The sequence below is a fragment of the Chiloscyllium punctatum genome, chromosome 18 (assembly GCF_047496795.1).
Source record: "Chiloscyllium punctatum isolate Juve2018m chromosome 18, sChiPun1.3, whole genome shotgun sequence".
NCBI lineage: Eukaryota > Metazoa > Chordata > Chondrichthyes > Orectolobiformes > Hemiscylliidae > Chiloscyllium > Chiloscyllium punctatum.
In genome coordinates, this window is record NC_092756.1 from 95324521 (window position 1) to 95336943 (window position 12423).

Consider the following 12423-nt stretch of genomic DNA (forward strand, 5'->3'; position numbering starts at 1 on the left):
CTCAGTTGGTCCTTTTGATGAGAACATTTGGTCCACAAGCCATTCCTAACCCTTCACTGAAAAATGTTCCTTCCTTCAGGGCATTGTGGGTCTATCCAAGATGGATGGTCGAATCCAGCAGCTCACCACCTTCCCAAGGGCAACCAGGGACCAGCAATTGTCAGGATGAACAGTGAAACCCACATCCCAGTGTGGCAATGTCTTAGAACAGAATGATCATAAGCTGCTGCACAGCTTCGAGCTAGTGCTAATCCAGAAAAGACAACAAAACCTAGTCCAATATAGAGCAGTTTATTCACACTTAGTTCAGGACAGTGAGTTGCTTCTACAGAGTCTCTACAGGTCTCCCATTTTATACATATCACAAGCAGCTCACTCCCTGCAGTCAGTTTAGTCACTCTTCCCCCAGGCTGAGCCTGTCAAACAGGTACTCTCCCAGGCCATTCTCAGGGGCTCCCAGTCTCTTCAGGTTGGTGATGTGATCTCCCAGCTTCTTGATCATCTTCACTTGCTCATCCAAGTAGTGCCTCTCCAGGAAGTCACACAGCTGGGGAAAAAGGGAAAGGAGGTTTTAGATAACAGTTTGAGTTATCACTCACTTTGAAGAGAACAGCTGATATGGATGCTGGTCTAGTGCAGGTGTTATACAATCAGACTGACAATCCCAACAGGAATAATTAATTGTGTTTAGTCAGCCACAACAGCCCTCAAGGGAATGGCTGTCAGATCAAAGCAAGACCTTTCAAAAGGCTATTGATGAGCCTCAAGCTGCCACACCAACTTCACCAAAAGCCCACTGTCAACTCACATGAGGGTCCATGTGGCCAGAAGAGAGTTTGTGCAGATCCAGCAGACTCTGGTTCACATCCTTCTCCATCTGCAGAGCTCTCTGCATTGCCTCCAGACAATTGCCCCACTCATCCTGCTCTGGCTTCTGGAGGGAAAGAGGCAGAAGCTTCAATGGATTGAAAAAACATTGAAAGAAACAGGCACAAGGCAACAAAGCCATGTCATCAGGAACCATACAGATTTTAGAAGCAAGAACAGACCAATCAGCCCATTGACCTGGCTGCAGTGGATAGCAGAGCAATCAAGTGGAGCTTAATTCAATTATAGAACATCCAATAAATAATGGTTCATTGCTTAGTTTCTGAAAAGTAGTAGTCTACACAATATTAAATCTGGTGCTGTTTGAGAGGACTGTCACAGGATCCTGGCCCTCATGTCTGCCTCAGTTCAGTCGGAGGAAAGGTTTTGGAAAAAGCATCTATTTTTAGTCCCTCCCATCAGGAGGGACACCCTTTCAAATTTTAATCCAGTTAGTGCACTCATGAACTGAGTAAATACAGTTAACTCTTAGGTGCTTAGAAAAGACTTGACTCAAGCCACACATTCCATCAAACCCTAACCTTGACATCCTGCAGGAGGACTCGGCCTCCACGTTTATTCTGGAATTCCATCAGTTTCTCAGCATGTTCCCATTCCTCATGGGACTGCTCCTTGAAGAACTCAGCAAAGTGACGCAGGGCAACATCATCCCGGTCAAAGTAACAGAACTACAGATGGGTGAAAAAGGAATAAAAGTGAGGTCAGTCATCATCTATTTAGAATTTGACAACAATACTAGTGGGTAACTTAACTATAAATATAGCTTGTTTCCAATTAAGAATGTGTTTTTGCCAAGTAACTGATTCTGTCTCATGTTGGCAATTGTAAAGTACTCAAACAACATACAGGATTCAGCTAGGTGGTGAAATGGTAGCCATACTTTAAGTTCAAATGTTTGAAGATTGAGAACATCACTTCAACAGGGAGGCTTTTGTTCTATGGTGAGGTTGGGGCCTCTCTCCAATTGGAGTGAAAGGAGGTGGGGTGACAGTGCTGGGTGACCTTAGAGGACAATCAACTCAGTTTCGATAATGGGAATAATGGCTGTCTTTTCTCATGCCAGTGGAGTCTAAAACACTGGGCACAAGTTCAAGGTGAGGGGAATGATTTACTAGGGACCTGAGAAGGTGGTGTGTATGTAGAATGAGCTGCCAGACGAAGTGATGGCTGCAGATACAGCTACATTTTAGGTAGTTAGATGACTAGGAAAGGTTTACAGGGAAATGGGCAAAATGCAGGCAAATGGGGCTAGTTCAGTTTGGGAAACTGTTGGCATAAACAATTTGGCTTAAGTCTGTTTGAGCTGCATGATCATGGTTTAGATAGAATCTTGTAAAAAAAAGCCAAGAACAATCTAATGCTCAACATTAACTGGTTAGCTCATAGCAAGAGCAACAAGACAGAACTTTAAGCATTATTCAGTTAGAAGTGATAAAACTGATCAGAACCAATATCAGTTACGACATTAAAATTGGATTCCTTTCCAGTTGGCTAAGTTTATGACTTCTACTACTTCAATTATTGGAAGTGCGCTTAGGTCAGTTCCTGGGAATTTCTATAAACACCAAGCAGGAATAATATTTAATAATTCCCTGAAAAGTTATAGCAATATCCTGAAACCAATTCCTTGACCTAGAGAAATCCTATTATTTCAACATGGTGTTGCCCAGTTATACATTGAAGTATTGGGACTGTTCTTCATGGAGAAGAGGTAGATTGTCAAAACAATCTAGTATGGGCTGGATAGATTAATGTAGGAGAAGCTGCTCCACTCAAGTGGGCATTAGTTTAAAGTAATATTCAAAAGAAATAAGGGTTAAGTACAGAAAGCCTTCGGTTGGTATGAAATGTACTACCTGCAAGGGTTGGGGGCACATTCAGGAGAGCATCAGATTATTATTTGGATTAAAAAAGATCTTGTGCAAGGGTGGGTAGGAGGAAGCAAGAGATTGAGCTAGGAAATGCTGCTCTGTACTGTTACAGTACAAAAAGGTTCATCAGCCCATGATATTGTGCTCTGAGAGATTCAACTTCAATGACCTTTGCAATTTCCTGTTTCTAGGTACATTTAGTGTCAGGAAGCAGGGATATGGTTCTATTCTTTCAGAAGAAGAATAGACAAGTGGAAGACTGATAGCCCTGCACAGATCCGGAGGGTGGGAAATTAAAAAAAAAGGGAAAGACATGGGACAAACTTTCTGCCAGGTAAGAGTGTACACATTCTTAGATAGGAAGCAAATCTTAATCTGGAGGAACCTCTGGTGTTGTTGGAATCAGATGATCCACTACATTATGAAAGCTTCATGATGGGCTAGGAGCTTACAAATGAAAGCAACAAGGGTCAGGTTTAAGTCTGTCACCCAATGATAAAAAGCCACACAGAGTTGAGAGATTGAAGTGGAAAGGTTTTACACCTTCACTGTAAGCAAACAGTAGAAAAACAGAACAGAATTCAAAATTGGCAGCTCGCTATACAATCCAACATCCTGGCTTTAAAAGATAATTGATTAGTCTAATGAAGGTTGAGTGCACCAAAAATCTCCTTCAACACTTTAGCAGGTGAGTGAGTGGCAGAAGGAGAAAACAATGATTCTTGTACTAACAACTCATTCAGCATTAAAATTTACAACTAACTATCTTTTCCTTAGAGCTAAAAAGTGGCAGATGAAGAGTCTCCCAAGTAGCTTGGAGTTATCACATCATATGAAGGCATTCTATCAGAAAATTTCAGTAGATTTACTACTAGAATAGGGAATGTGGGAAAGGAACATGACAGGAAGTGCATTAAGCTTAAGAAAAACAAAAGCAAAATGGGATCATTCACACTGAAGGCATTGAACTCAACAAGGCCAATGTTCAGTGCCTAGTCTGGAGGTGAGATCTTGTCCCTCCAAATTGGAGGGTGATTCACTGGAGCAATGCAGGACACTGGTGTTAAAGTGGTCAACTACAGGGAGGTCAAGGGGTTATGCTTGCACACAGACTAAAGAGTCATTGAGTTTCAAAATGAGAGTTTACTCCCCCTCCACAGATACTGCCTGACCCACTGATTTCCAGTACTGATTCTAACATTTGCAATAGTTTGCCCCCTCCTTCCAGGGAATGGTTGAACAGGTTTATACATTTAAAGATAACTAGGATGTTAAAAACCTCAACCTAGTTTGAAACTTAAACACTTGAAAACATAGCAATTACAGAGTAGGGCTCTGACTTATCATTTTCACTGTACAGGTTATTCTGCAACAACATGCATTTTATCAAGTTCACTAACAATTCAATTGAGGACACTTTCTAAAAAAGAAAGAGCATTTCAAACAAAAGTGGCATTTGCATAAGTTACATCATAAACACTAAGCACTGTTTCTCAAAAGCTAGTTTTTATAGAACAGGGTTACACAAGAATACAACCATCATAGGGGAATAACTTGCACCTAGTCACTACCAAAGGCCACAGAAGTGCACCCTCAATCAAACCATTGGTATAAAGACACTATCTACTCAGATTTAGGAGTAATCTTCATTTGAAAGTAAAATCCAAACATGCAAGCCTCACCATGGAGAGGTAACCATAGGAGGAATAGAGCTCCAGGTTGATCTGCTTGTTAACAGCATCCTCACAGTCCTTGTGGTAGTTCTGACACACTTGGGAGGCCATCTTCACTATTCCTGCTCACTATCACCTAGATAACTCTAGAACTGAGCCTCTCCCTCACAAGCTCTTGTGTTTATCCTCCTGGGACACCCTGCACCCAACCAGGGAGAGATATCACCAATGATTGATAATCCCTGATAGCCAATCAGGAATCTCCCATCAATCCAGGCACTAATTTAAGATAGGGAGTACGTGACAGCCTGAGCCAATCAAAGCAGTGAAAAACAAGTTGCCTCCCATAATTTGGACCACAGACACAGGAAGAGGGCATTCAACCCCTCAAGTCTATTTCACCATTCAATTCGATCTTGGTTGGTTTGTATTTTAATTCTGTGTAACCAATCTTTCTTCCAAATCCCGTTACTCCCTTACTTAACAAATGGTCACCAATGTCAGTTTGAAATGTTCAATCGACTCCATGTTCATTTAAGGTTTTGAGAGAGTGATGTCCAGATTCACGGTATTCTGTGTGTGAAGAAGGGAAGGAAACCCCTGTGCTCTATTCCTTCACTAACGTCATTTCTAAACATGACCGTCAGGTCCTTGGACAGATCCCAGGAAATATTGATATAGTTTTGCTATTTGAAGTAGACAGCCATTAGCTCTCCTCTATCTCCCACACCCTGACCAATTCCAAACCATTTCTGAAGGTTTCCTCCAATCCCACATGCTTCACTTTCTTAGAAAGAAGTTATGGACTCTTGTCTGCAATGGCATTTAATTGTTGTGACTTTCCCCAAGTGGAAACTGATAGAATTCTCTAAATCAGAGTTTCCCAATATATCTCAGGAAATTCAATCGTGGAGACAATGTGGAGTACAATTGCATTAGTGTTCTCCCATCTCTAGATGAGCTGATACATCTCTCATCAGATCCAGAAGAGGTCAGTGCAAATGTTGAGTTTATTTTGAAAGGTATTTGAAGACAAGATTTAACACTTGAAAGTTGGAGAGTCTCAGGATGTAACCTGACTCTTTCTGCATTTATTCATCCTGGCCCTTGGAGAGAACAGGTGCAGGTAATAGTGCTCCACATTTGGTAACTCTTGTGAGGGGCATCTTAACGTGATCAATGCTTGGCCACCTAAACAGATCAAAACAAAACCTCATTTTGTGAGCAACAGATGAAAGAACAGGAGACTGTCAGCCATTTGACCACTGCAACTGGCTTTACTGTGCAACAAGACCACATCTAATGTGGTCACAACTACGATAGTATTTGTAAATAACTGAGAGGGGGAAAGGTAGAGATCGCAAGTGGGGCCATGAGCTGAAATTGAGGGAATTGCAAGTTCCAAAGCAGCAGTGGCCACAGTGGAATTGGTGGTGTAACAACTGTACCCCTGCTCTGAGACAATTTAAACCTCAAAACAAAGATGACAGGGAAGAGCATGAGAAGCATTGGAGGAAGGAAATAACTGGATTTCCATCCAGCACCTATATTCAACTCCTGCACAGGAGTTGATCAGCCCACCAAGCAGATGGAGAACTGCATTTTCAATAATCCAGTAGAATTATGGAATGATTGTTAAGTTGAGCTCACAGGAACCAGAAAAATGCTGACCTCAGCCCACCTACTTCTGTTGACCTTTCACCTCTGCTCTGAAGAGTCTACCTCAAATCATTTGACACTTTCAATTCCTCAAGCTGCCAAAAAAGGTTTGATGAGGATACCATAGAGGGATCATTACATTTTATCGCCCCCTGTTGTGGGAGGCGCTGATAGGGATAGAACAAAGTGTTTTCTTAAAAAGAAAAAGGTAAAGCAGAGTACAAGTGACTTTCACTTCAATAAAGGCAACTCTACTTTTATCCAGCAGTATGCTGGACTTGTCCTGGGAATGTTTGGTAGAAAGTGTCCCAGAAGCTTTTTCTTAGAGGATGGAGCTCCCTCTACTCCTGCTATCTAACCCCATACTTAGCTCACTGATGTGTTTCATAACATTGTATGTTAACCTAGGTCAATTTAGACCATGGTCCTAAAAACATCCATTGCAATATATAAAAAAAAAACACACTTTGATGCTACAAAATTTGAGATCAACAAATGCAGAATTGGTAATTTTTCCTTAAACCCCCCCCAAACTTGAGTTTAGTTCAGAACAGCTACTAACACGATCACAGGAAACAAAAAATGTTAGGTTAGGAAGGCCAAAAGCTGTTAAAGATTCCATGAATGAAATTTATACAGCTAGCAATCCTGGATCTGGATACATTGCCAGGTACTGAACTACACAGCCATAAGTGTTTCAGATATTTATTTCCATATCCAGCAAGACAAAGCAGAACAGTTTACACTTCAACTTTATATTCAGTACTAGGTGTTCCAAATCCCACTCAGCTCAGGGTGAGCCTGTCAAACAGGTACTCTCCCAGGCCATTCTCAGGGGCTCCCAGTCTCTTCAGGTTGGTGATGTGATCTCCCAGCTTCTTGATCATCTTCACTTGCTCATCCAAGTAGTGCCTCTCCAGGAAGTCACACAGCTGGAAGGAGGGGGAAAGAGTTATTTATTTCAGACAGACTTGATTGAATTCTTTTTAATTTTAGTTTCTGCTGGCTATCTACAACAGGCTAAAACTGCCTCCCTAGCTATGCTAAAGGCAGAGCAAACTAAACTTGCATGCAAGTGTCAAACTAATTCTATTTAACTAGGAATAAATCCCATAGTTATTTACAACACAAACTCAAACACCAACATGAATCAGATGATTGTTAACAGTAACGAATTGCATTTACTCCAAAACAGTCTACACAACGCTAGACCAAGATGGAGTGCAGGGCAGATTCCAATATCACCTTCACCCCCACTGAAAAATTCAGCCATCAGGAACTCACATGAGGGTCAGTGTGGCCAGAGGAGAGTTTGTGCAGATCCAGCAGACTCTGGTTCACATCCTTCTCCATCTGCAGAGCTCTCTGCATTGCCTCCAGACCATTGCCCCACTCATCCTGCTCTGGCTTCTGGAGGGGGGAAAATAAACAGGCTAGTGTTTCACTCAATGTGAAAAGGGAACTGAAGTGCAATGGAAATAAGTGAAAGGTAATGAGTGTGCCATATAGCATTACGCCAAAGGAATTTATGCTACAAACATGTTAGTACTGTTTGTAGTGATGCAAGATGATAGACCAACCTTGACATCCTGCAGGAGGACTCGGCCTCCACGTTTATTCTGGAATTCCATCAGTTTCTCAGCGTGTTCCCGTTCCTCATGGGACTGCTCCTTGAAGAACTCAGCAAAGTGACGCAGGGCAACATCATCCCGGTCAAAGTAAAAGGACTGCAAGTGGAGATAAAGTGGGAAGAAAGCATTACTTTCATCCTTGGCACAATCAGAAAGTGACCCATCCACCATTTTAATTCCCTTCCAATTAATTGAAGTGAGTGACAAAAGCAGAATGTCATCTGTCAATTGTGATCTGAATAGCAGACATTTTGACCTCCCAGACAATCAGAAAAAAAAACACCACTAACTGCAACCCCTGGCCTGTATCTTAGGGAGGCAGTGTGCTAGTGTGGCAGAATACCGAGATGGTCCTTATTGGAGACAACCATTAGACATCCCTGCACTGCAGGTTAGAAACATTCCCGCTCAGTACTGGATGCTAGAGATCATTGACCAACTGAAACAGGACATGAATATGTCTAACAGGCAGAAATCTCAGTCAGCTACCCGATTACCAACCTCACCCACCTGAATAACCACACTGTCCTGCTATCTAGTTTGCAGAGAATCTGGACTGTGCTTTTTTCACATTTACATTTCAATTGAAAAAAGTGCCATTTAACCACCTTTCCTTACAATAAGTAAACTCACTTCATCTTCAACAAAAGACAACAGCTTCATTATTTGGGCAGCTTTTAAATTCAATAAATTTGGTTTAGAGAAATGTTTTTGAAAAAGAGATTAGTTATGGAGTCAGATGTACAGCACGTAAACAAACTTCGGTCCAACTCATTACACCATCCAGATATCCCAACCCAATCTAGTCCCACCTGCCCATATGCCTCCAAACCCTTCCTATTCATATCCCATCCATATGGCTGTTAAATGTTGCCATTGTACAAGCCTCCACCACTTGCTCTGGCAACTCATTCCATACACATACTACCCAGAGTGGAAAAATTGCCCCTTGGGTCTCACGTCATTCCCCTCTCACCCTAAACCTATGCCCTCTAGTTCTGGACTTCCATACCACAGTGAAATGGCTTTGTCAACCCTATCCATGCCCCACATGATTCTATCAAGTTCTGATGTCACCCCTCAGCCTCCAACACTCCAGGTAAGAAGAGTCCCAGCCTGTTCAGCCTCTCCCAATAGCTCAAATCCTCCATCCCAGACAGACAACATCTTTGTAAATCTTTTCTGAACCCTTTCAAATATTTTTCAACATCTTTCCAATAGGAGGGAGACCAGCATTGAACAAAATTCAAACAGTGGCCAAACCAACATCCCACACAGACTATAAACTAAAAGAGTATTAAGACAACACCAGCCTCTGCAGTCAGGAGGGTAATTGCCAGTGGTTACACTGTGCAGAGTTACAATAAAACTAGGGACCCTCACTCAAAAGGCAAGTTATAATTTAAGAGCATTCTAAAATTACAACAGGGCTTCAGGGTTAAGTGCATCCAGGGGGAAAAAAAACCAACAACAATCTCAATATATTGAATTTGCTCAAGCATGTGACCAAGAAAATTCCTAGATGCTCCAGACAGTTATATCACAGTCACAACTTTAAAATAGAACCTTCAAGACCACAAGCCTCACCATGGAGAGGTAAACATAGGAGGAATAGAGCTCCAGGTTGATCTGCTTGTTAACAGCATCCTCACAGTCCTTGTGGTAGTTCTGACACACTTGGGAGGCCATCTTCACTATTCCTACTCACTATCACCCAGACAACTACAGACCCATACCTCACTCCTGCAGGCATTTGAATTTATCCTCCAGGCAGAGGGATCACCAATGATGATTGACAATTCCTGACAGCCAATCAGGAATCACCCTTGAACATAGGCCCCCAATGAGAGAGAGGGGGTGGGTGTGTGAACCAGAGCTGATCAGAGGTGTAGATTAGAGTCAGGTCTGGATGATTTTCTGTGATTGGAACCACAGGAGGTCACTCAGCAGAATCTCAATCAGGTTACGGTGAGTTTGTGTCCTTTTGAAAGAAATAGATTTGGATGATGAAAGGTTTTCAAGTATTCTTTTAAAATAAAGTTTGTTGTGACCAATTACAATAGGGGCTCAAGGAAGAAGGGTCATTTGAGTGGGAGCAGCGGCCGAGTAAAAGCGAACCCAGGAGACTACAGCTAAGGTAAGATAGTTTGTTTTAAAATTACTTACCTGTAGCGGGCAGCGGTGTTTTTTTTTCTCTCTCTCTTCACGGAAAGAGCGGGAGCAGGAGAGGAAGTGACAGCAAGCAGAGGGGCAGCCGGGAAGGAGAACAGTGAGTATAAATACTCACCCTTTAACACCAACGGTCATTTGAGTGGGAGCAGCGGCCGAGTAAAAGCGAACCCGGGAGACCTTTCACCGCAGAGAGCGGCGCGAGCTGGGCGGAAGTGAGGTTGGAGCGCAGAGCTGGTCGGGAAGGTAAGTGATTAGTATTTGAGTGGGTGCGACCACCGATACTCCTGCCGACTTCATCTGCAGGAAATGCAGTCAGATCCTGATCCTCACCGAACGAGTTAGGGAACTGGAACTGGAGCTGGATGAGCTGAGGATTATTCGAGAGGCTGAGAGTGTGATTGATAGAAGCTACAGGGACATAGTTACACCAGAGAACAGAGGTAGCTGGGTAACAGCTAGAGGTGGGAAGGGGAAGAAGCAGGCAGTGCAGGGTTCCCCTGTGGTCGTTCCCCTAAATAATAAGGATACAGCTTTGGAAACTGTTGGGGGGGACAGCCTTGCAGGTGTAAGCTGCAGTGAAGGGGTCTGGGGCTCTGAGACTCAGAAGGGAAAGGGGGAGAGGAGGAGAGCGCTAGTTATAGGAGACTCTCTAGTTAGAGGGACGGACAGGCGGTTCTGTGGACATGGGCGAGACTCTCGGATGGTTTGTTGCCTCCCGGGTGCCAGGGTCCGAGACGTCTCGGACCGTGTCTTCAGAATCCTTAAGGGGGAGGGTGTGTAGCCAGAAGTCGTGGTACACATTGGCACCAACGACATAGGTAGGAAGAGGGGTGGGGAGGTCATTCAGGAGCTCAGGGAGTTAGGCTGGAAGCTAAAAGCTAGGACGGACAGAGTTGTCATCTCTGGGTTGTTGCCAGTGCCACGTGACAGTGAGGCAAGGAATAGGGAGAGAGTGCAGTTGAACACGTGGCTGCAAGGATGGTGTAGGAGGGAGGGCTTCTGGTATTTGGACAATTGGACTGCATTCTGGGGAAGGTAGGACCTGTACAAACAGGATGGGTTGCACCTGAACCAGAAGGGCACCAATATCCTGGGGGGTAGGTTTGCTAGCACTCTTCGGGGGGGTTTAAACTAATTTGGCAGGGGGATGGGATCCAGACTTGTAGTCCAGCAAGTAAGTTAGTTGTTTTTCAGGATGTCCAAGAATGTCGTGAGGCTGTGGAGAAGGTAGCACTGACAGGGAATACTTGCGGACACAGAGATGGGCTCAAGTGCGTATACTTCAACGCAAGGAGTATCAGAAATAAGGTGGGTGAACTTAAGGCGTGGATCGGTACCTGGTACTACGATGTTGTGGCCATCACGGAAACGTGGATAGATGAGGGACAGGAATGGCTGTTGGAGGTTCCTGGGTACAGATGTTTCAGTAAGATTAGGGAGGGTGGTAAAAAAGGAGGGGGGGTGGCATTGCTAATTAGAAATGGTATAACGGCTGCAGAAAGACAGATCGAGGGGGATCTGCCTCTGGAGGTAGTATGGGCTGAAGTCAGAAATAGGAAAGGTGCAGTCACCTTGTTGGGTGTTTACTATAGGCCCCCCAATAGCAGCAGAGATGTGGAGAAACAGATTGGGAAACTGATTTTGGAAAGGTGCAGAAGCCACAGGGTCGTAGTCATGGGCGATTTCAACTTCCCAAATATTGATTGGAAGCTCTTTAGATCAAGTAGATTGGATGGGGCGGTGTTTGTGCAGTGTGTCCGGGAAGCTTTTCTAACGCAGTATGTAGATTGTCCAACCAGAGGGGAGGCCATATTGGATTTGGTACTCGGTAATGAACCGGGACAAGTGATGGGCTTGTTAGTGGGTGAACATTTCGGTGATGGTGACCACAATTCTGTGACTTTCACCTTGGTTATGGAGAGAGATAGGTGTGCACAACAAGGTAGATTTTACAATTGGGGGAAGGGAAATTACGATTCTGTAAGACAGGATTTGAGGAGCATACGTTGGGAGCATAGGCTGTCAGGGAAGGATGTGGTGGAAATGTGGAACTTTTTCAAAGAGCAGATACGACGTGTCCTTGATATGTATGTACCTATCAGGCAGGGAAGAGATGGTCATGTGAGGGAGCTTTGGTTGACGAGGGAGGTTGAATGTCTAGTAAAGAGGAAGAAGGGGGCTTACATAAGGTTGAGGAAACAGGGTTCAGACAGAGCAGTGGAGGGATACAGGATAGCCAGAAGGGACCTGAAGAAAGGGATTAGGAGAGCTAAGAGAGGGCATGAAAAATCCTTGGCAGATAGGATCAAGGATAACCCCAAGGCATTTTATGCGTATGGGAGAAACCTGAGAATGACGAGAACGAGGGTAGGTCCGATCAAGGACAGTAGTGGGAGATTGTGTATTGATTCGGAAGAGATAGGAGAAGTCTTGAACAAGTGCTTCTCTTCAGTATTTACGAACGAGAGGGACCGTATTGTTGAAGAGGAGAGTGTGAAACGGACTGGTAAGCTAGAAGAGATACTTGTT

The 12423-nt window shown here is 43.7% G+C and overlaps 1 protein-coding gene across 1 annotated transcript; it reads right to left on the reverse strand.

Annotated features, from left to right (window-relative positions):
- Window positions 1–394: 394 nt before the first annotated feature.
- LOC140489097 (ferritin heavy chain, oocyte isoform-like) lies at window positions 395–9411 on the reverse strand. Its single transcript, XM_072588335.1, has 4 exons — window positions 9310–9411; window positions 7672–7818; window positions 7376–7501; window positions 395–547 (listed from the first exon to the last, which is right to left on the reverse strand). The coding sequence occupies exons 1-4, from the start codon at window positions 9409–9411 to the stop codon at window positions 395–397; spliced, it is 528 nt and encodes a 175-aa protein (XP_072444436.1).
- Window positions 9412–12423: the final 3012 nt, after the last annotated feature.

Bases quoted from the DNA above. Each gene is read 5' to 3' on its own strand.
- LOC140489097 (XM_072588335.1), bottom strand. From the start codon at position 9,411: ATGGCCTCCCAAGTGTGTCAGAACTACCACAAGGACTGTGAGGATGCT. The intron at 7,819-9,309 runs GTGAGGCTTGTG...CTCCACTTGCAG, and splicing joins CCTATGTTTACCTCTCCATG to TCCTTTTACTTTGACCGGGA. The intron at 7,502-7,671 runs GTTGGTCTATCA...TCCCCCCTCCAG, and splicing joins TCCTCCTGCAGGATGTCAAG to AAGCCAGAGCAGGATGAGTG.